General features: G+C 41.1%; 2 protein-coding genes and 1 long non-coding RNA gene across 9 annotated transcripts in view; 1 reads left to right on the forward strand and 2 right to left on the reverse strand.

The window, feature by feature from the left end:
* CRLF3 (cytokine receptor like factor 3) overlaps positions 1–8,081 on the reverse strand; it is a 75,676-nt gene extending 67,595 nt beyond the window's left edge. For all 4 annotated transcript variants that reach the window (XM_020963262.2, XM_020963263.2, XM_078154820.1 and 1 more), the window contains exon 1: positions 7,851–8,081. In XM_020963262.2, the coding sequence (XP_020818921.1) occupies positions 7,851–7,985 (135 nt within the window). In that variant the 5' untranslated portion in view covers positions 7,986–8,081. The remainder of the gene's footprint in view (positions 1–7,850) is intronic.
* Positions 8,082–11,930: 3,849 nt separating this feature from the next.
* On the reverse strand, positions 11,931–17,023 carry LOC110192231 (uncharacterized). The gene is made up of 2 exons (XR_013486827.1): positions 16,690–17,023; positions 11,931–16,249 (listed from the first exon to the last, which is right to left on the reverse strand). It is a non-coding gene; the product is annotated as an uncharacterized LOC110192231 (long non-coding RNA).
* Positions 17,024–17,083: 60 nt separating this feature from the next.
* The window catches only part of ATAD5 (ATPase family AAA domain containing 5), a 28,175-nt gene continuing 21,204 nt past the window's right edge, over positions 17,084–24,054 (forward strand). For all 4 annotated transcript variants that reach the window (XM_020963255.2, XM_020963259.2, XM_020963256.2 and 1 more), the window contains exons 1-3: positions 17,084–17,486; positions 19,181–21,111; positions 21,831–21,912. In XM_020963255.2, the coding sequence (XP_020818914.1) occupies positions 17,412–17,486; positions 19,181–21,111; positions 21,831–21,912 (2,088 nt within the window). In that variant the 5' untranslated portion in view covers positions 17,084–17,411. The remainder of the gene's footprint in view (positions 17,487–19,180; positions 21,112–21,830; positions 21,913–24,054) is intronic.

Genomic DNA, 24,054 nt, shown 5'->3' on the forward strand with positions numbered 1-24,054 from the left:
ATAAGACTTTTTTTTTACAGTATTTATTAATCTGAAATAAAAATAGGGAATGACTCTATAAGCAAGGGTTCTTAATCCTTTGTAATATTCTCTCTTTTGTTTTCTGCATTTAAATACACTGTTCTCAGAAGGGGTCCAGAGACTTCACTAGACTGTCAAAGTGATCCATGATACCCAAAATGCTAAGAACCCTTGCCATAAAACATCTTCTAGAAATGCTCATGACGCATATTTCACCTGAGATTTTATTTCCAGGCTAGTAAAAGATGGACTTTAATTGAAACTTGATTCAGAAGTCAAAATAAAAGGATGTCAGTAAATGACAGATCAGAGCCCTGTGGCATAGGAGGAAGAGGATCTGGAGTTAGGGATCTGGTTTGAAGCTCAGCTCGGCTATTTATTTGCCTACAGGATCTTAAGCAAATCCCTTAAGCTCTACAAAATAAAAAGATGAGAGCAGATCATCTCAAAGGGCCATTCTTTAAAAATGTACAATTCTATGACATGCTTTAAGATGTGTGGGAAGATTGATTAGGAAATGTCCAAAAAACTGAATTGTCTCTGTTGCTCCTGCTACAGAATTCCTGCCCAACCCAGGGAGACAGCCTGGTATCACCTAAGGAACACTGGTCTTCAGATCATAAGACTGATCTTTGAGACTGCGTGACTTGGGCAAATCACACTCTGTGAGCCTCAGTTTCTTCATCTGTCAAACTAGGAAAATAACACTAATTTGGAAGTACACCCCCAAAGTCACTAAACTGTACATAGCCTTTGACCCAGGAATACCCATACTACCCCAAAGAGAACAGAGAGGAAAAGGACCTATGTGCACAAAAATATTTAAAGCAGCTCTTTTGGTAGTAGCAAAGAACTGAACACTAACGGAGTGACCACCAAATGGGAAATGGTTGGACAAATGATAATACACAAGTGTAATACCACATGGAAGACTTGATGTATGAACTTGAAGTATGAACTGATGCAGCAAAATTAGCGAATCAGAAAAATAATTTATACTGTAAAGACAACTTAAAAAAAAAACAACTCTCTGAGGGACTTGAGAGCTCTGATCAATGCATGACCATCCGTGATTCTAGAGGACAGATAGTAAGGCTTTCTGCAAAACAGATGACAGACTCAACATGCAAAATGAGACATATTTTTGGACCAATGTTAGAATGTGTTTTGCTTGACGATGCATATTTGTTTTAAGAATTTTTCAATGTGGGGAGAAGAAGAAAAAGAAAATGCATGCTTGTTAACTGGAAAAAAAAATTAAAGTTTTTCTTCAACTTGCACTACTTACTTCATAGGGCTGCTTCAAGAATAATCTTTGTCAACCTTAAAGCACTACACAAACATGAGCTATCATAATTAAACTGGCATCTGTCTGTCGGAGGCAACAATGATGAAAGTGGAAAAAAATTAGAAACTGAGAATTGCCCAAAGGCTGGGAGTACTCAATGTACCACCGAAAAAAATTGTGATAAAGATTGTTAATATTTACTACTACTATGTTTTGTTCCAGCTTTCCACTAAAACCTCTCCAGTAATGTAGAATATTAATTCAAGTTTACAAAGTCTCTAATGTACTGGATCTAATCCAACTGAAATCATTGGGGTTGGGTTTGTTTTTTTTTTTAAAGCTTAAAACATGATGAGCTCAGAAAACACTGAGGTAATCAAATATATATCTCAACACTAAGATATGGGAAGACTAGCACCCCCTTCTACAAGATACTGATCCCCCAACTGCTAGTGCCAGCTCTTCCAAGACTAACAGCTCTGTATTTATATTTATTTTGTATATACTTATATATGAACTTGTCTCCCTAGTTAGAATGCAAATGCCTTGAAAGCAGGGATTGTTTGAGTCTTTCTTTTAAATATGTGTCACCCAGGGATAACAATGCCTGAGATATATTGCTTGCTGATTGCTGGATAAGAACTTATGCAACATCCTTGCCAAGAAGCCCATGACTAACAGTCACTGTGAATTTTGTTACTAAAAAGTCATAAAACTGCCTTTTAGAACTATCCAGTTTTTTTTTTAAATGCCACAAATATTAGTCTCAACTCAATGCATCCAAATACATGTAGAGCACCTACTACCTGCAAAGAAAGCACTGTTAGGTACTATGAGAGTAAGAAAGGTGAAGAAGCAATAAAGACTAGACTTCATTCAGCAGACAGTGGGGAGCCACTGAAGAATCTGGAACAGAGGAACTATGTGATCAGAGTTTTGGTTGAGGATAATCCATATAGAAGGCCAAGGTGCAAAGACAGATTGGAAGGGAGATAACAATAAGGGGACTAGGCCTTCAGTCCAGGCAAGTGGAAATGGGAACATGAATAAAATGGTAACAATACAGACATAAAGAGATGCCCATAGCAGACATTTCAGATGTAAAGTAGAAAGACTAGACAAAGTGAAGGAGAGGATGAACAGGTCTTGGGAGACTCCAATGGGAGGAAAGAATCAACAACCAAGGTGTCCAGCCTGGGTGACTAGAAGCTACAGCAATGCCACGGACAGAAAAAGGGAATTCTGGAGGAGTCATTTATCAGGGAAGATGAGCTAGGTTTTGATACTAGCCAATCAGCAAATATTTATTAAGGAGGGGACTGACATGATCACCCAGGCTTTACAGACTCTCTTTCACACATATTCAGTGTGAAGTTAGGACAGGTGGAGACGTCTAAGCAGGCAGCCAGAATGCCTCTCTGCAGCTTAAGAGAGAGGTCAGGACTGCAGATATGCAGAACTTAGAGCCATCCTCATGGTAATAGTAGATGAAGCCATGAAAATGGATGAAGTTACCATAGGAGAAAATATATAACACAAAGGGCTTACTTAAAGAAGAAGAGGTAAGGTTGAAAGTTACCTGGCAACGATAACTAAAACCACAAGAGTGTATGAGATTGCCAAAGAGAATGTGAATAAAAAATGGGAATCAATGCCAGCCTTGTGGGAAGATGTACCTTCAGGGGAAAGGAGAAAGAATAGGAGTCACTGACGTAAAAAGGAACAATAAGAAAGTCCCCAAAAATGGAGCTGTAGAAGCCAGAGGAGAAGTGAATATTAAGAAGGAGGTCAAGAAGTGAGAAAAGGCCACAATTAAATTATAAGATCTGATCATTTTATAATACTGGAAAAACAATTTCAATATCATGATGAAGGAGTATGGGATTCAGATTTCTAGGATTTGAAGTGAGTGAAGACTCCTCTTTCTGGAAGTCTGCAGTATAAAAGATGAGAGATGTGGGTATTTTTTGTCTGGCTTTTAGGACTGGGGAGATCTGAAAATGTTTATAGGCAAAAGAGTAGCCAATGGGGAGGGAGGGACAGATGATGCATCAGGACAAAGAAGAGAACTGCTGGACGGAGTATTTCAATTCCCATCCCATCCCTGTCCCCCCCCCCACCACATCCCATCATCATAAAGAAGATAGTCAGGTAGGGCCAACTAGTAACCACCCAACCAGGAAGCAGCAAAGCCGTGATTCAAATGCCAAGTCCAATGTTCTTTCCACTGGAGCCCAGTCTCCCTTACAAAAAGGTTTGGGTAAGAATGATGCCTTTGTAAGATTCAAAGTGCCTGCTTCTAATTATGAGATCCATTTTAACTGTGCTGACCTTGGACGGCCAATCCAGCACTATTCTCTCTACCCGTATTTGGAAGACCTAGTTACAGGTTTCTAGCTTGATTATTCTAATTCCATTTTCAAATCCTATCTGTCTATATATCTAAGGCTGCCTGTCCTCTTCTACCCTCAATTAATAAATGCACCAGATTGTTAAATAGTAAAACATAGCTTTATTTCCATGTACATTTTCTTCAACTTTTTCTTTAAAATTTCTTCAGAATCACAGGGTAGGATTATGGCCTCAGTTCTACACACTGTTTGGTAATCATCATCCCACCTTCATTTAACATTCTTTGGAGGTAAAGGTAGAGATATTTAGGCTACAAAACTAAAGTCAAGATCCTCATTAACTCTAAATTACATACAAACAAAATCAATTCCTAACCAAGTATCTAACATTACATTTTATTAATAACAGCTAGGTAGCACAATGCACAAACTTGGAGTTAAGAAGACCTGAGTTCAAATCCATCCTTAGACACTTCCTTAGCTGTGTGAACTTGGGCAAATCAGATCAAACCTTTCTCAGCTTCAGTTTCTTCTTCTGTAAAATGGGAATAATAGCATCAATCTCCAAGGATTGTTGTGAGGCTCAAATGAGATGGCACATTTAAAGCGCTTTGCAAACTTTAAAGTGCTATATAAATACTAGCTATTATTTTACATAAATGCTTAAAAAAAAACTCATCCAGGAGCAAAACAGAATATTTTAATAAGGCCAAAAGGAGGTATACCTCCCAGACATACTCCTGACTCCATACCCAACCTGTAGAATGTTCTTTAATTTGAAAAAATCAATTACAGAAATCTATTTTTCAAAGTTTTATTAATGGGATAATAATATTTGCATTCCTTATCCCACAGGGCTGTTGTGAGGAAACAACTTTCTAAACCTTAAAGAAATATATGAATATGAATTTCTATTGTGATTGATATCTAAAGAAGGCCACATTTACTATGTTACTTTTCATTTATTTGTGGAAGTATGGTGAACTAAAAAGCAAAATAGTAATTTAATACAATTGCTACTAACATGACCAATTGAACATGTGCCCTCTGTAATCCCACATTGCACATAGCTGAGCCGGCATGCCCCACAGTATCAAAAAGGGCAGACTAACCTTGGGATTCCCATGTCCCGAGAGACCTACTGCATACACACTATAAACATCAATGCATACTACACTGGAATTTGCACACTCTTCAAATGGGGAGATAACAGAAAGAAGGGCAAGTAGAAGGTAAAAGTGGTAATTGTAGCATTTTTTTTTCCTTGATGAGGAAGAAAGACTTTCTGCCCTGGTTTCTCTAACATAATTGGGTTTAGAATTCTGCAGTGAAGATTGTAATCTGTCTGACTCAGTCTTGCTATTAAGAAATGTGTTCTTCTGTCCTTTGGGAATGATTGTCTAAAGAGAACCTGGCTAAAACTGCAAGAGAGAAATTTCACAATATTACTGCAAAAAATATTTGTTAAAAGTTGAAGGAAATTAAAGATACAGAGGAAAAAAAATCCATTTTTAAGTGACAAATCTCCACAGAAGCTTCACATGTCAAATGATTATATTATAGATGCTATGACATACAAAGATCTGTAATACTCCGGTTCCCTTCATATGCTGATCCATTTTTATGGACAATTATTTAATTTCAACATACATATTGATGCTTTTAATTCAAAGCACTGAACCCTTAGTTAATGAAGAGCAGGATGTACCATGACATTTTATGGAGAAAACATGTATTGCAATTCAGATAAAGTCTTAGTCAGAAGACCAAGTCATAGTGTTTCGAATCACACACACAAGTATAAAAACCAACATCACAGGAATATAAACAGCTCTGAAAAACTCTGAGGAAGTGAACATTTCATGTCATTATACAACTAGTTAATTCTTCCTTTGAGCGACTATCTAAGTGATCTCCAAAGAGAATGGGATTTCACTTACTTTGTATTTTCATCTTATCACCAAATTTCAACTTCACTTAGGGTAAGGAGAGTGGTAAACACGATAAAGATTCTTGAAAACAAATTTATTTCTGGCCTTTACTGACACTCCTACTCATTCTACAGAACTTCCTTTTCTCTGGGCAGGGCACCAACCTAACCACAAGTGAAGAAGCTGCTACATGTCAGTTTTGTTTGTTTCTTTTTGATAGAAAACATTCAAATGGTTGTATTCTTTCAAAACTTTCATTTACATAAACTCTCCAAAAAAATCACTATTTCATATGTAAGAAATTTCATAAGATTACTAAGATACTTTTAAAAGATGAAAGAAAAAACTTTACCAAGAAAAAAATAAAATTATTTATTGAAAGAATAAAAACCCAAGCAAATTTGTAGAAGAGTTCCCCTTCACTTCTACCTCAGGCGAAATCCTTGACCATAAAGCCATAAATTTCCATTTTGTATTGCTGTTATAAAAAATGACTGAATCTTAAAAATCACCCAGCCACCAAACAAAAGGAAATACTTCCTTCGATAACATTTGTATAATACAAACTCCTGTTGAAATGCAAGTGACAGAGGACTGATTGTTTGTGGCATAAGTCTCTGCATCATTACTAACATTCACAATCCACTCTAATTTGCTTTGAGAACAGACACTGTTTTAACTAGCACTAGTACAATACACAGAGTCCCTTCACGAAAGGGAAAGTACAGCATTAGTCAGTCCACAAAAGGCAAAGTCATCACAAATCTAGATGGAATGCATGCTCTAAATGTACCCCAAGCAGGAAAGATATTAGATCTTTATGAAGTCTTTCCAAACTACAGCAATACGAGACTGAGTTACAAAAAAGAGCTCATGGTGTCTAACTTTGGAAGCAAGATGAAAAAGAATGTGTATGAAAATAACACATTAATATATTTAGCAAAGAACTACACTAAGTTACTTTGAAACGCAGTCACTTCCACATGAAGTGATTATTACAATAAGCACTTTCATATTTAACTCTTACCTTTTAATTGGGAATAAAGATTGACCATACTCAGATAAAAGATAATCATCATATTATATTGGTCAAATGGCAAAAATTAAGTTTTTTTAAAGGGACTTAAAATTGTCCACGAAAGCAAAAGGAAGACTGTAAACGTTACACTGTAATATCTTGAGATCCTTGTTGCAAAGACTTCTATTGGGACCAGAATTCTGATGGAGAGACATCAAATTCCCTTTTCAGCTTGACCACTGCTTTACTATGCTATCTTAGGTAGCAAACTCCTGTTAGGTCACCTTTTCTAAAGCAGAAATAATACATGGCCTATGCCTGCTGTACAAAACATATAATATAGGAGACATTTTATACCTCAGAGATGTTACATTATTAATCCAAGGCAGTTATTAAAGCAACACCGTTATTACCAGTATGAAACTTACATTTCTCCTAAGCATGAAAAAGTTTATAGTTTAAAAAGATGGAAGGTAATCATTTATATAAAAATACACATAATTACAATGGGCCACCAACTGCACTGATGTTAGGAAATACAGAGATAAAAGTAAAAAAGAATCACTTCACTGACAGCTGTGTTTATACCATTAATGAGGAATATAACTGGCTTGTGATATTTTCCTTTACATTCCCAAACTGATGAATTGTGCAGATTTCATGCATCCTTGATATTCTTTGCATCCATTAGAACTGAACCACAAAAAACGGTCACATGAAGCTATGCACAGAATTTCAGCCCCAGACGGGGGCTCTGAGGCCCTCTACTCAGAGGCCAGCCCACCCCTCAATTTACAGGCGAGGAAAGGGAGCTAAGGCACGAAGAGAGTCACACAGGACCCCCACCCCCAACCCCAACATTTCCCAGTCTCTCTTAAAAGCAACCCCTCCCGCCTGGCCCTCCCCCCATTTCTTCTTCCCTCCCAGAATCACTTTGCTCCCAGTAGGCACCCCCTCCCCCGCCTCCCCGAGACTCCAAGTCACGCGCACCCCTCCTCAATTTGGCACCAGAACCCACCCCCACCCGCAGACCCCCATATCTCCCGAGGCTGGTTCGGACCCCTGCTACCTCCCGTACCCTCCCCTGGAGCACTCACACGCCTCCAACAGGCCCCGCCTCTCAGCACCCCTTCCACTCCCACACCGCTTCTCGCTTAGCAGGGCCCGCCCAGGACCCGCCCCTCGCCTCGCGCCCCCTCACGCACCTCTCCCCCCTCCCCCGACCCGTCTCGGGCTCGGACCTGCCTCCGAGCTGCCTGCAGCCCCTGCAGCCGCTGGCCCAGCTCGCGCCGGTAGCTCTGCGCCGCCTCAATGCTCTCCCGGGCCTCCAGAAGCAGTAGCTCCAGATCCGGCTCGGGCTCCATCCTCCCTCTCATCCAGCCGCCGCCCCGGTCCCCGGCCCCGGCACTGGCCCAGCCTCTTCGGAGGCGGAAGCGTCAGACCTCCTCCCCCGCTGGGCTTTCGAACAAACTTTATTGACAGCCCGGGTTGGGCGCACGGAGCAGCCGCGAGGGAGGCCACGCCCCCTCCCCGCTGACCAATCCGCGTGTGTCTGGGAAGCACCCGCGCAGCCCCGCCTCCAGAGGGGAGGGACTAGTGCGCTTATCCAACGAGGGGGAAACTGAGGACGGCGAAGGGCCAGCGTCCGAGGGCAGGACTCGTTTAGTAATGCGTAGATCAGGGACAAGAGTGTAAAGCGCCCCCTAGAGAGGCGAGAGGAGCATGACTTGAGCCGGGTGGGTGAGTGCCCTCTGTCGGGGCGGGGGTCCTGTAGGGAAGGGTCATTTCCAAACTATGATGCAACATTGGAAGTGGGTGGAGAATTAAAACGCAAACAAACATAGCACTTAAATTGCCATTGGGTTAGGAAGAGCGCTTTAATTTTTTTTTTTCTGTTCTGAACTTAACAAAGTTCCTATGTGCAGCAAGGAGCAGAGGAGGATTGTGCGCCAAACTATGACTCTCCTACCTGCGTCTTGCTTTCCCTCTTAAGTATTATTTAATGAATTCAACAGGTAGTTGTTTTTTTAAGGCGCGTTCAGTTAATATTGGACAACCCATGTCCAACAATTGGGGAATGGCTGAACAAGTTGTGATATGTGATTGTGATGGAATACTATTGTGCCATAAGAGATGATTTCAGAAAAACCTGGAAAGAATTACATGAACTGATGCAAAGTGAAGTTAGCAGAACCAAGACAACATTGTGCTCAGTAACAGCAATATGGTACAACATCAATTGTTAATGAGTTACCTATTCTCAGCAATACAATGATCCAAACCAGTTCTAAAGGACTCATGATGAAAAATGCTATCCACTTGCAGAGAAAGAACTGATGGAGTCAAAATGCAGATCTAAGCAAAGTTTTTTTTTTGCTTTTAAAATTTTTCTTGTTTGTTTTTTTTTAATCTGTGTTTTCTTTTACAACATGACTAATATGGAAAGATGTTTTGCATGACTGCACATGCATAATTTATATCAAATTGCTTGCTTTCTCAATGAGGGCAGAAAGGAGGGAAATAGAGAATTTGGGAGAAAATTTTAAAAATGAATATTAAAAATTGTTTTTACATGTGCTAGGGGAAAAATAAAATACTAAATATATTTAAAATGCCCTCAAAATAACTTTTTTTTAGTTTCTTGCCAATCTCTCAATTTTTTTCTGCACTGCTTCTCACTATCTTATGAGGTAATACTTTATCATCTTCTACCATTGTCTACATAATATCTTACAAGCAAGTTTATATTCTTTAACTGGTATTGCTGTTGGCTTCCATTTCTTTCCACTTGGTAAAGAGATAAAAGTTTAACTGCCTAGGTAGTTTCTACTCTCTTGCTCTCTTTGTGGCGATTGATTTACTTGGGTTAAGCTTCCTTAACTGTCAGTTTGTATTGATGTCTATTATTTTATCTATTTCCCTTTTAATCACATCAGCAGCTTGTTTAAAAGGATCAAATTGGAGTTACCTGTTGTCCTATATCTCTTCTGCCTTTGAAGTTAAACACTTCAAAAAGGCTGTCTATGATAAGTGCCTCCACAATTCTTCTTAACCCCTTAGAATCCAGCTTTCAACCTTATCATTCCACCAAAGGTGCTCTTTCCAAAGTTACTAATGATCTCTTAGTTGCCAAATCCAACAGCACTTTCTCAGTCTTCACTTTCCCTGACCTCTCGGTAGCCTTTGACACTGTTGATCACCCTCTCTTCCTTGATACTCTCCTCTCTTAAGTTATTGTGATACAACTCTCTCCTCCTATCTATCTGGCCCCTCCTTCTCTGTCTCCTTTGCTGGATCCTCGTCCAGAACACACCTTCTAATGGTAGGCGTCCCCCACGGTTTGGTCTTGGGCCCGATTCTCTGCTCCCTCTATACTACTTTACTTGGTGACCTTATCAGCTCCCATTGATTTAATCACCATCTCTATGCTGATCATTCTCAAAGCTACCTATTCTGCCCCAACCTCTTGGCTGATTTCTTATTTCCCATCTCCAACTACCTTTCAAACATCTCAAACTGGATGTCCAGCAGATATCTTAAACTCAACATGTCTAAAAGAGAACTCATTGTCTTGCCCCCTAAAACCTTCCTCCACCATCTTCTTTATTACTGCAGAGAGCAACACCATCCTCCCAGTCCTTCAAGCTCACAACGTAGGCTGAGTAGGCTAAGTCATCATTAACTTTTCACTCTCCCTCATCCCCCATGTCCAATCTAGTGCCAAGGCCTGTTGATTTCACCTTTGCAACATCTCTTATATACACTGACTTCTCTCTCTTCTTACATAGTTACTACTCTAGAACAGGCCCTCATCACCTCACTCTGAGCCTATCAAACTAGGCTGCTAGGGCATCTGCCTGCCTCTACTTTCTCCCTACTCCAACCCACCCTCCATTTAGCCACTCAAATAATTCTCCTAAATCGAGGGTCAGATAATGTCACTCCCCTACGCAATAAATTCTAGTGGCTCCCTATTGCCTCCAGGATCAAATCCTCTACCGTTCCAGTCTCTTATACCCGATTCCCCACCATGTACTCTTGGATTCAGTGACACTGGCCTCCTGGTTCCACAAACAAAACATTCCATCTCTTGGTTCCAGGCATTTTTTCTGGCTGTTCCCCATGCCTGGAATGTCTTCCCTTCTCTACTCTGACTACTGACCTCTCTGGCTTCCTTTAAGTCCCAACTAAAATTCTATCTTTTAGTAGAAGCCTTCCCCAATTCCTCTTAATTCTAGTGCCTTTCCTCTGTTAATTATTTCCTATTAATCCTGTGTACAGCCTCCATTGTATATATTTGCTAGTTATCTCCCCTATTAGATTGTAAGCTCCCTGAGGGTGAGGATTATCTTTTCTCTTTTTGAATCCCCAGGGCTTAGCACAGTGCCTGACTCATAGCAGGTACTTAATAAATGTTTTTTGATTGGTTGATTTGCACACCCGCATCTTCTGATTTTTATTCTTTATTCTAATTTGACATTGCTTTTTTTTATCATTGTGCTAACAATTCAGAAATAATTCCTACATTGATAACTGGTCATCTGTAATTTTGTTTTTTTTTGTAATATTTTTTGTTGCTTGCCATGTCTGTTGTCTTTTATGAGAGAGATGGAAGGTGGGAAGATCTGAGTAGGCTGGAAGAGTAAGAGGAGAAAACATGTGAAGCCAGGAAGCTGCCCTAAAGCTATACTTAATTCCTACCCCTACTAACTAGAGGTTTTCCTTCTTCTGTACCAAGAAGCAATAGCTGCACACATTCCCCCCCTCCTCCCTGCCCCTGCAATTTGATCTGCAATTTCAGTCCTGAGAAATTGCATTTGTAAGACTTCAATACTTCACACATCTGGTATTTCGATGTGGTATCATGCAAGCCCGGAGGCTCCTGGATTTGGTCACCTGGCCAGTTTGTCATGTCCTTCAACCCTCCTCTAGATGACTGATACAGTAGCATGGGTAGGGCTGATCAAGTAAATTCTCAAACTTCTTTTTCTTGTTCTGCTAATTTACAAGGCCACACTGATAAGCTGACTCAGGAAGCAGAGTCATAAAAACTCACAACCTATACTCCCTGAAACTTGGGGAGAGTGATAAGAGTTCTATCCTTGATTCTTATCTCTTAGGTATCTTGCATTCTATTTTGAATATATGTACTTTTGCATTGCTACATAATTAATACATAGTTAATATAACATATAATTAATCACATATAATCAATTTTGGCCAGTTGGGGGAGATGAAGATGAAAAATTTGGGGATCTGGAGGTGTAATTGAATAGCCAGTAAATTCAAAGATTTTCAAGGAACCTGGATGTGATAGTTGGATACTGGGTGGTCGGACAGGCAATCACCACCCACTAAGGCATTCCATTTCATGTTTGGGTAATTGTTGGCATAATGTAGGTTGTATAGAGCTACACAAATATGCTTTGCCTGCTTCTGGCCAGCCACATGTGTGACTCAGCATTTGGGTGTGTTAAAGTTGGTGAACTCCCTGGTGACGAAGTGATGAAAGGACTTGGAATTTTGGTATGACACGGCAAACCCTGAAAGGTCATCCTTCTGCCCTATAATAGTAGCTATCAGTGAGACAGAATGCTTCATGAATTAAAAGAAGATAAAAGAAAAGTTCTCTGCTTTAATTATGCCATGTAGTAAATAGAGTGCTAAACACCTCAAGAACAGGTTGGAGGAATAGGCTGTCCTCTTCTCCTGACCATTTGCATGTGGAGCACGGTCTTAGCTAGGTCAGCTTGTATCTGGTCCCTGGCTGCCTTTTCTTTCTTTCTTTTTTATTCTTTTTTGGAGGCAATGGGGTTAAGTGACTTGCCCAGGGTCACACAGATAGTAAGTGTATGCCTGGCTGCTTGTTTTACTTTGTCTTTACTTTCCTGAGTAGTATATAATTTTCAAGGTTTGGAGGAGACCTTATAAGTTCAAGACATCCAGAGGTCTTGGGTCCAATAAGTGGAGCTGACTCCACTCAGCAGCAAGAAAAGTTTCTGAAAAGTCAGTCACTGACAAGAAGAACCCAAGTCCCCGCACCAGCTTACCTAAACACATGGACTTTGAAGGAGGCAATGTAGAACCATGGTGAAATGTGAAATGTCTAAACAGTGGTTCTGCAAAGTTCATATTTAGATGGTTTTAATGAGTCTAAGTCTCTTAACCGAGAATAACAGTAGTTATCACTGTGACTTGTTTATTTTATTTTATGTAATTTTTATTTTAGTGTACTTTTTGTCAACTAGCAAACCTTAATTTTCTCTTCTGCCCATTTTCCTCCCCGCTGATGAAAAAGGAAAAATAAAAGTCTTGTAACACATATCGGATAGTAAAGCAAAACAAATGATCACACTGGCCATATCCAAAATGTACATTCGTACTGTGAATCCATCGCCTCTCTGTCAGGAGGTAAGTACCATACTCCATCATCAGACCTGTGAAACTGCAGTTGGTTACTGGATTGATCAGAGTTCCTAAATCTTTACTTCAGCTCAAGCATAACAGATTTTGCTCCAACAGCTTATTTTAACTCTGTGTGAATCTTTGTTTCAAATATGTTTCTTGTGTACGACACATTGTTGGATTCTGCTTTCTAATCCATTTTACTATTCTCTTCGGTTTTATGAGTGAATTCATCCCATTCACATTGGCAGTTTGGATCACTGTGTGTTTCCTTCCATCCTATTCTTTTATATCTTTCTTTTGATTTGTTTCCCACACACCCCACCCCTATAAAGAAGAGGAGCATGCTCAGCACCAGTGGCCTAGGTTTGGTTTACTCTTCTGTTCTCCTACCCCTTTTCTCTTTCCTTCACACAGAGCCCAGTCACAGGTTCTTATTCTTTCCTTCTTTTCTTTTCAAACCCATTTCCTGTTCCACCCACCTTAGTGTTTGTTTTGGTTAGGATTAATCCCTCTCTTAAAACAGTCTTCTTATTCTCCCTTCTCCCCTTTCTCTTCTGTTACCCTGCTCAGTAAAATGTATTTCTGTACCCAACTGTGTGTATATATTCTTCCTTCTTTTACCCGGTTCAGATAAGAGTGAGGGTCAAGTGTTACCCACTTCCTCCAACCCCTTCCTCCTTGTTTGTATAGTTTTCTACTCTAGCATCCTGATTATATAATTTTCTTTCTTTTTTCTCTCTCTTTCCCCCATCCTTCTGCCTCCACAGTGTATTCCTTTTCCCTTTCCTTTCTTCTTTTAAGATCATCAAAACATAATGAAACCTCTTCCAAGCTCTTTGTCTTCTTAGATTCCATGGCCCTTGATGATAATAGAGTTCTGATGGGACACATGTATCATCTCCCTATATTAAAATGTAAACACTTCATCTTTTTTGTTTATTTGTTTGGTTTTTTTTTTTTTTGCTTTTTGGTGAGGCAATCGGGGTTAAGTGACTTGCCCAGGGTCATATAGCTAGTACGCATCAAGTGTCTCAGGTTCATCTTTATTTAGTCTCTTTATGATTGCTTGTTCATGTTTATCTTTCTGCATTTCTCTTGACTTCTGTATTTGTATTTTTCCTATACAACTCAATTTTTTCATCAAGACTGCTTAGAAGTACTACATTTCATTAAAGATCTATTTTTATCCCTGTAGCATTATGTTTTGCTGGGTAAGTTATTCTTGTTTGTAAGCCTATATCTTTTCCTTTCTGGAACATCAAATTCCAAGCTCTTCATTCTCTTCTAGTGGTAGCTACTACTCCTGACTATAAATCCTCAATATCTGAATTCTTTCTTTCTGGTTGCTTGCAGTATTTTTGTTTTAACCTGGAAATTCTAGATTTTTGGATATAGTGTTCCTGAAAATTTTCATTTTTGGTGTTTCTTTTATAAAGTGACCAGAGGGTTCCATTTTCACTTTGTCCTCCTGATCTAATAGATCTGAGCAGTTTTCTTTTATGATTTCTTGTTTTTTTTTTTAAATGGGGCAGTGGGCTTAAGTGACTTGCCCAGGGCCACACAGCTAGTGTTATGTGTCTGAGGCTGGATTTGAACTCAAGGTCCTCCTGATTCCAAGGCCAGATCATCCACTGCGCCACCTAGCTGCCCCTTTACGACTTCTCAAAATTTGATCTCTAGACTTTTTCTTTGGTTATGTCTTTCAGGTTTCAATGATTCTTAAATTATCTCTCATCAATCTGTTTTCCAAGTCAATTGTTTTTGCTATGAGATGTCTTACATATTTTCTTCTATTTTTTCAAACATTTGACTTTGTCTTGATATTTCTTGTTGTTTCATGTTCATTCTAATTTTCAGGGAGTTTGCTGCTTCAGTAAGATTTTGTACCTCTTGTGTGTAGTTGTTCATGCCCCTTCCGATTCTTTCTTGAATTGTTCTTTTTTTTCCATTTTCCCCCCTCTGGCATTCTCATTTCATTTATAAAAACATTTTAAAACACTTTCAAAAAACATTTGTTTAAAAAAAACCACTTTGCTTCATATTTCCCATGAATTATAGTTGAACTTTTGCCTAAGGTATGTTTTTTTTCTTATAGATGCTCTGGAGCAGGGGTGGGGACTGGATTCAGTCAAAAGGCCCAACTTGAGGACTTAGAGGGTCACATGTGGCCTTGAAGCCCCAGGTTCCCCACCCCTGTGTTAGAGCCATCATCTTCTTTTGGGTTGGCTCCCTAAACATTCTGTTCACCTTAATATCTTTTTATGGGAAGATTCTTTTTTGTTCAATCATTCTTTCAGCCTACTTCCTTACTTTAGACTTTGTTAGGGTCAAACTCTCACAATTCTGGAGGAAATGTCTGGGCCAAGCCTGTGTCCTCTTGGGTTCTGCTGCTGCTTTCTTGGAGTATTGAGTATTAGGTTATTCTAGGATCTCAGGGGCAGCTCAGGCTGGGCACCTAAACACTCTTGAGCACTCCCAAAGTAGTTTGATCCAGGGCAAAGTCAGATCACTCTCCCCCTATCTGAGCCTGGCACGTTCTTGACCTGTGTTTAGGATTTGTTCTGGTGTATTTTCTAGATTTTTGTGGAGGAACTTGGTTAGGCAGCTCACTGCATTTCCTGCTATTCTTCCATTTTCTCTCTGTTTTCATCTGGGGAATAAATGCAGGGTTAGCAATATTATGCCAAAAATAAGAAGACCACGGAAAGTTTTTTTTAAATGCAGAGATGAAAACATAAGGAAGTGCACTTCAGATGGAGGTACAAGCAGGACAGTTTTGAAAATATCTTGTGGAATTTATTATATGCTTAAAGAAAAGCAAGCTTACGAAATGGAGATTTGCAGTTTCATAGAGAATCCCTTTTTTTGGTCTCCTGATGCATATATTTGTTGTTTATATTCAGAATTAAAACAAATTTAAAATAATAATTTGACTATTATCAGGCAGCTGATTTCATTAGAGGCCTTCCAGTGAGCTGACTTCCCCAAATGCTTCAGTGAGCTTAACAGAAATAACTTGCCTTCAAACTCTTCAACGGGTCTCCCAGTTCTTCCAGTCCCAGCACACACAGCTCCTGATGTGGGGGCACCGCCCAATTCAATACTGATCTCAGGGTATAGAAAAAGAAAATGAAATATTGCTCTGAAATAGTAACAGGATAGAAATCTTGATTTCCTTCCGTCTGGCTGATCCTTTCTTTTTAATATCTCACGAAGAATCCACACATCCATTCTATAACAACAAAGACAATGAGTAAAACATTTGTAGAGGGATCCTTCATGGACCCCTCAGTCCTAAGGCCTCTGGCTGACCTTCCTGACCACCCGAGGGCATGGGGAGAAGGATTAGGGGAAGGGGCTGAGGGTCGAGGACTCTTCTCAAGGATCTGGAGACCTATTTAAAGCAGCAGCCTGGTTGCCTTTGAAAGTCACAGCCAGTGTCTGCAGGTGGGATTGAAACCCAGCTCCTGGCGCCTTGGAGACCCTTCCCGCAATAGCTCGAGCCATGTCTCCACATTCGTGCTCCTAATTAAGGGAGATCGCTGCAGTCCGAGCACCCCCCAAACTGCGAAGACTAGACAGGTGGGGAGGGGCCAGCTTGGGAAGGGTTTTAAATGCCACACAGAGTGGCCTGCAATAGATCCGGGGTAATAGGGAGCCACGGGAGCTCACAGAGGAGAGCTGGCAGCTGGTCCACACGGTCCCGGGCGGCAGCCGCCCCTCTGCCAGGCAGGGTGGAAGGCTGGACCCTCTGGGTCTCCGGGCCCACGCCCCGCAGCCGGCCGGCTTCCTTCCAGCCTCAGGCACTTGCTATAGGAGAGGCACGTAAGTCCTCGGGGCTCAGTTTCCTCCTCTCTAAATGAGGGGGTTGGGCCAGCTGGCTCCAGGTTCCCTTTGCCCTAGCCCCGCAGCGGGCGCCTGAGCCTAGAGACTGAGATCGAAGCTGACTGACGGCGAGGCTAGCCGGCGTTCCCCGCGCCAGGTTTGTGGCCCTCGCGGGCCGCCGTCCTTTCCCCGTCCCCGGACGTTGCGTGAATGCCCCGCCCTCGCTTCCGGCGCTCCCGGACGGCGCGAAAACCCAATTGACAAGAATCTCTGCCCGCCGAGCTCTGGCCTCCCTTGCGGCTTGCACCCTCCCCCCGCCCCCCCAGTTCGGACCCCAGCGCAGCCCCGGCGCCCAGACTGTCGAGGGTCTCCCGCCGGCGGGGGGAGGGGGAGACGCCCGCGCGCCGCTTCTGGCTTGGGGGGTTCCGCGCCCGCGCCCTTTTTGCGGGGGTCTCTTCCCGCGGCCCGCGCTCCCCCGGGTCCGGCCCCGCACGTCATGGCACCGGCGCGCGCCGGCTCGGGGCCGGGCCCCGCCCGCGCCTGAGGGCCCGGCAGCCGAGGCGGGGACCATGGTCGGGGTGCTGGCCATGGCTGCGACGGCGGCGGCTCCGCCCCGAGCGCCCGGGAAGGACTTGGACATCCAGGTGAGCGTTGCACCCTGCCCCGGGAGGGGAGATCACCACCTCCAGACGTAGCTAGCCCCCGTGCTCTGGGACAGTGCCTGTCCGGTGCTGGAGGGGCCCGCCTTGCTGCCCCGGGAGCTGCGTCTGGGAAGCCTGGGGGCGGGGCACGGGGTACGGTCTGGTCTGGGGGAAGGGAGCTGTCCCCTCCCCCACCGCCCTTAAAGCGCTTTGAAGACAGCGTCCGGCACACAGCAGGTACTTAATAAATGCTCGCTGGGGCCTCGATGTTCCAGCGGAGGAAGGAAGTCGGAGGCCTCGGGTCCGGAGCTCACTTAGATGTCCACCATCTTTGGGACTGTGCTACCCATCCCTGGGCCTCAGTTTCCCCACCTGTAAAATGAGATGGCCCCCGAGGTCACTTCCACCCCTAGAGCTAGGACTCTCCGCTCCCTCTAGAGTGCAGACCCCCCACCCTGGGCACCTGTCGATGCTTTTGTGCAGGGGGAGAGTCTCCGGTAGCCAGGGGCTTTTCTGCACTGCTCACCCCGCCCCCAGCCCATCTTCGGTGTAGCCTTTCAACACGTGGTCTGCCCCCCCACCCCGCGCACCCCGATGTGCACCCCCAGACCCTTCCCTTGTAGTCGAGAAGAGGTGCTGTGGCGGCCCCCCCCTCCCCCAGGGAAGTCTGGCCGTGGCGGTGATGGGGACAATGACAGAAGTGGCCTTTGGAGTTTCCCCCTTCTCTCACAAATGACAACTTTGCAGGGAGGACGGTGGACCGGCTACCAAGTGGTCACTCGGTGGTGACTGAAGTACTGGACTATTTTGTTCTTAGTGAAATATCTCTAGGGGATTTTGAATTCTGACAGTAAATGAGAAGAACATTTCTTGACTTTTGTGACGTGGAAACTGTGACAGTCTTTCCATTTGACCTGTCACACCTGTACATTTAGTTGCATATGAAGTATTTGGCAAGTAATTGCTTTCCTTCTGGTGAACATACATGAGTTTCTAGACATCAGCTTCACTTAAATTAAGTAAGTGATGAATCAAGCTCTGTGTTTCTTCCCATCTGCTGCCTTTCTTTTGAACACTCAGCTAGCATTTACACTTTTGAAGAAATGTGACATGGTGAAAAGAATTTTTGGTTCATAGTTTTGCTTCTTGTTAAAAACTCTTGGAAAAAAAGGGTTTGGTAAATACTTGGAACTTGGTGAAACAGAACTTTAAAGATTCTGGATGAAACATGAAAACAAAAAGGTTAAGTGAGCTACCAATACTGTGATGTCTGGTTTCTATTAAATATAATAACCAGATTACTGATTTATGCTAGGCACGAAAAGATACACATTATTTCAGATCCCTCCTTAAAAACTACTGTGTTGCAAGAAGGTTGACCACTGCTTTGAAAGATAACAATTAGAAAGACTGAAGTTGGGGCAAATGTCTCCCCCTAAAACAGTCCATAAGTCATGTAAGTTGCTTTGTTCTAGGTATTTCTAATATTTTCTTATTTTTTGGATAGTTTCCTTATTTGATATACGTAAATTAGTGGGTTTTATTTTTCAAAATCTTTTTCTTCATTCTTTCATTTGTTTATTTAGATAAAAATGCAAATTTCTTTTCACTAGGATTATAAGTAAGACTTATTTTCTTTTTTTATATATTTTATTTCCCCCCAATTACATGTTTTTTCTTTTCTTTTAAACTTAAAGCCATGCAAGAAGCAAAGGAAAGAAGATGATGGAGCTTCCTGTAAAACCATTACTGAATATATGTCACCAATAAGGAAAACTGGAGACAAAGTTTTCTCCCCACCAAAATCTAATAACATCTTGGATTACTTTAAAAGGACTTCACCCATAAATGAAAAGCCTTCTGTAGCTAAAGAGTGCAAGATACAGTCATCTAAACCATTGCATGTTGATGATAGCAAAGAATGGAAAATACTTTTGAACAATCCCTCCAATTTAGAGCCTAAGTCAAGGGGAAAGAAAATTAATTTATCTCAACAACTGAATGATATTAAAAAATTGGAAAATGAACCCATAATAATTAGTAGTGATGACAGCAGAGAAGAAGCCAGCCTACATAACGTTTCTGTGGGTAGTGAGAATGATACTTCTGCTTCACTTACCCTGAAAAATGTAGAGTCCATCTCAGAAGGTAGTCACAGTAACAAAAAGCAATCAAGCACTGTGTCCTCTCTAAAAGATAGAAAGAAAGTAAACTCTGAACGAAGTATCACAAAAAGCCACAGCAAAAAATTAAGGAAAAGGAAGCACAAAGATGATAAAGACTTAACTAGAAGTTTATCATTAGAAAAAGAATCCGGCCAGCGATCCAAAAAGCAACCCTCAGACAATGAGCAAGCAGCCAGGTGGAAAACTGGTGAAGTTGTGGATCCTGTAAGTGATTCCAGCCCTGGAATTTGTGTGTCTGAGACAGCCCAGGTAAATGATAATACAGTAACTGTATCTTATGAGGAATTTTTAAGAAGTCAGGAAGAAAACCCATTGGAGTGCATACAAGGACCCAAAATGTCAGCTCGTAGTCATTCTGATTCTGCCAATGAAGTTGGTAAGAGTGGGAACACTAGTGATCTTGAAACCAGTGAAAGTTCCCAGCATCTGCCCCTTAAAACAGTGACTGTCCTTGCACAAATCCATGCTGTGCCACCAAAGCCTCTTTCAAGGATAAAGGGCAAAAGGACTCTGAAAATACCATCAATTTTCTTGAAACAAAAGGAAAGTGAAATTGGAAATAATCTTCCTGAGCCCGAAAATGAACAGACAGTTCAGAAAAGAAAATCCAATGTAGTTATAGCTGAGGAAGAATTAGAGTTGGCTGTGATAGACGCTGGAGGCCCTGAATCCACAAAGCCAAAATGTACTATGGAAGAAAGACAGCAGTTCATGAATGCTTTTAGACAACCTGCATTTGATGCTGTTAAAAGTGGAGTTAAAAAATCCTTGGAAAGACAGAAAGATGCTCAGGAAAAATCTTTGAAAGAGGAAGGGGGTAAAGATGACTCAGTTAAAGGAACAGAATGTGCTAAAATGCCGAAAGATTCAAATAATGACAGTTCACAGCCCTGTGATCCTAAAGGAAGCCCAGCCAAAGGAAAAAGGAAAAAGCTCCGGAAAAAGCATAAGAGAATATTGGCAACTGAGGATGCTGCTAAGGAAGAAAATACCTCATGTGATGTAAATATTAAACAAAGGCCAAATAGCATCAGAAGAAGTCTGAGACAACAGAAAACTGAAGCTTCCAAAAGTGCTCTCTCTCTTAGCATTACAAGTGCCATTTCTGAAGACGTCTCAGGCCACCGTCCTTTACATGTTTCCACTCCCAAAGCCAGCCGTAAATCATCAAGAAAAATCACTACATCAGTAAAGAGTGTGGGAATTACATATCCTAAAGATGTCTTAGATGATAGCCTGGGATATGATTTCACTCCCAAATCGACCAGAAAATCTTCCCAAAAAACCATGGTAATGATTGGAGACACCGATTCTGAAGATACACAAGTTGACGGTCCTGGAAAGGTTTCTACTAAAGCAGCTGCCAGCACATCTTTGGAACAGCATGGCTTGTATATGGCTGAATTGATAACGGTGCCCTTTGATTCAAAGAGCCCTATTAGGTAAAAACTTGTCTTTCCTGGAATGCTTTAGGTGTTTTGTATGCTAGAGATTAGCTCTTATTAATAATAAATTATTTTTAGGTTTTTTTTCCCCCACCTAGAACCTAACTTGCTAATCTACAGAATGAAGAGGGAACTTTAAAATACCATTTAATGCACAAATTTTGTATATGGATCATGTGTCATTACCTAGGAGACTTAAATGTGTTTTAAATAAAGTTTTTATTTTTCAAAGTATCTAAGCTGTAATGTTTCAGAATTACTATCTTTTACATAATGAGTTTTATGCAGTTAAGATTTGGATTAGAAATAAAATGTAGACACTTATTTGTAGGATAGGTGAGCTATATCAAAATAGGAAAAAGCATGCCTTCTGGTAAATAGGACAAAGTGACCTTAAGGTCAGACTTGCATTAAAGCTCATTTAGTGGTGGTGGGTTTTTTTTCTTAATAGTATTTTTTTTCCCAATTACATATGTAGTTTTCAACATCATTTAATGTTTTTAAAAGTCCTGATTTTGAAATCTTTTCAAACAAAAATTTGTTTTGACTTACTTGAATTTAATTCTTCTGAGTAGGCAGCTTGAAAATAATTAGTCACCTTTTGTTTTCCTATTTTATAATCCAGTTGAATCTCTAGTTGGCTCATTTCTGTAACAGATGTTGAGGTTTTCACATGGTGATGAATAAAATGTTTCTTGACATCTTTCCTTTTTCAGGATGAAATTTACCAGAATTAGTTCACCCCCCAAATCCAAGAAAACAGAAACAGATGATGATTTTACTCCCAAGAGTAGAAAGGTAATTAAATATGAGAGAATTCAATAAGTTTTATCTTCTGTTTATTCTTTTTAAAAACTAGCACTGGCAGAAATAAGTTGAAAGAAAATTAATGTGTATTTTTATAGATTTATATTAATCACCATCCTGAAACATTTTTCATAGCATTTATATTTCTCCTTTAGTTTTGTCAAAGTATCTTATTGTTATAGTAAAATCCCTTAAAAATAACAGGGCCGAAATGGTCAAAGATTTCCTCTGAGATAACTGTCTAGTCATCCTTTTTCATGTTTAGCTTATGTATGGTTATTGGCTCAGAAATTTATTATTATCCCATGAAAAATAGGGCTCATTTAATAGGGATAGGGACTGGACCTATAATTTCATTGTTTTAGGGAACCCCCAGATGAAGACTCTTACTCTCCCAATACACCAATGCAGTTTACAGTCTTAAACAGTTGGCAGAGGTGTCCAGCATCCTGCCTGCCTGCAACACTTCCCAGTATACCCCAATCAGATTAAAATGTAATTGAGAAATAATCTAACAAAACACAGATAGCATTATATTTTAAAAGTAGGTCAATATACAGCCTACAGGTATCCTAATGTGGGGATCAGTGGCCCCCATTTCTGTTTGAGTTTGACAATGATGGCCTAGAGCACCAGCAAGTTAAGTGATTTGTCCAGGGTCACACAGTCATTTCGGGTCATAGATGGTACTTGTACCCAGGGCTTCCTGGCTTTGAGGCTAACTTTTCACTCTACCACATGGTCTCTATCAGTTTACAAATTTGGGGACCTTATCTTTATGCTCTTAGGCAAATTGGTCATTTTTATACTACCTAGAAACATTCCCTTGCATTCAGAATCTTTTAGCCAGAGGCATTTTCATTCTGAACAACATTAATTCTATCTGCTGGTTATTATTGGGGGAAGCCTCTGGGAATCAACTTTGATACTCATCTGCTAGTTCTTCTCTTTCCCACTTAAAGTTGGCCCCTAAGGGTGAGAAGAGAGTGAGTGTTTTTGAGTCCCACAGATCCCATTCTCTGAGGCTGTCTTTGAGCTGGCCATGCTTAGAGCAGGCGCCCCTCGGCCCACCTGTCATTGACCCAGTGTGATGAAAACCAGTAGAGTTTGGAATGTGGGCTGACCTAGGAATCTGGCACATGCTTAGAATCCTTTCTGCTGCTGCTTTCCTCTGAAGCCCAGCCTATGCTTATCTTTTCCCTTCCCATTCTCACTGCTACCACCCTCAGAGATGAGTTCAGAGTGTCCCTATGGGTCTCCCTGATTCTGTCCTCTCCCCTTTCCAGTTTGTCCTTCATGATGCTGAAGTTTTCATAAATAGTCTTTAAATATCCCTTTCATGGATATTCAGAATGCATGACATCTTGGGGTGGGGGGAGGGGGGAGATGGGGTGAAAATTTGGAACTCAAAAACTTGTGGAAGGGAATGTTGAAAACTAAAAATAAACAAATTTATATTTAAAAAAATAAATAAATATCCCTTTCATGGTTACTTTCTTCCCTGCTTTAAAACTTTGAGTCAATCTCTCATGTCTTACAGGTTAAAGCCCAGCCTGACAATTAAGGCCTCTGATCTAATAGTCCAGCCCTCCTATGTAGAAATCTCTTTTCTCACTGTCCTTTAGTCAGCCTGAGCTTTCCTGCCTTGTACCTTTCTGTTCAAAAATGTTCCCCCCCATCTCCATTTATCTAAATTCTACCTGTCCTGCCTATCTGGTTAGACTTAGCTCAAATCCTAAGCCAGAGAAGAGATCTCTCTCTCTTTTTTTCTTTTCTCTCTCTTTTTCTCCTTCTCAGGTCTAAACTACAGCACTGTTTGCATCAATTAGCACTTATAATTTACTACCTTCTCTTGTGTTTTTGTGTGTAAATTTTTTTTTTTGGTTAGGCAATTGGGGTTAAGTGACTTGCCCAGAGTCACACAGCTGGTAAGAGTCAAGTGTTTGGTCTGAGGCCGTATTTGAACTCAGGTCCTCCTGACTTCAGGGCCGGTGCTCTATCCACTACGACACCTAGCTGCCCCTATTTTTTTTCCTTAATATTCAGATGGTCAGGTATTTTTCCTTTTCCTTTTCTTATACTTCCATTCTGCCTCATAAGAGTGCTTACTTCCTTCAAGACTCAGCCTTTCCT

Source organism: Phascolarctos cinereus, unplaced genomic scaffold (assembly GCF_003287225.1).
Source record: "Phascolarctos cinereus isolate Bilbo 61053 unplaced genomic scaffold, phaCin_HiC Scaffold_5;HRSCAF=322, whole genome shotgun sequence".
Lineage (NCBI taxonomy): Eukaryota > Metazoa > Chordata > Mammalia > Diprotodontia > Phascolarctidae > Phascolarctos > Phascolarctos cinereus.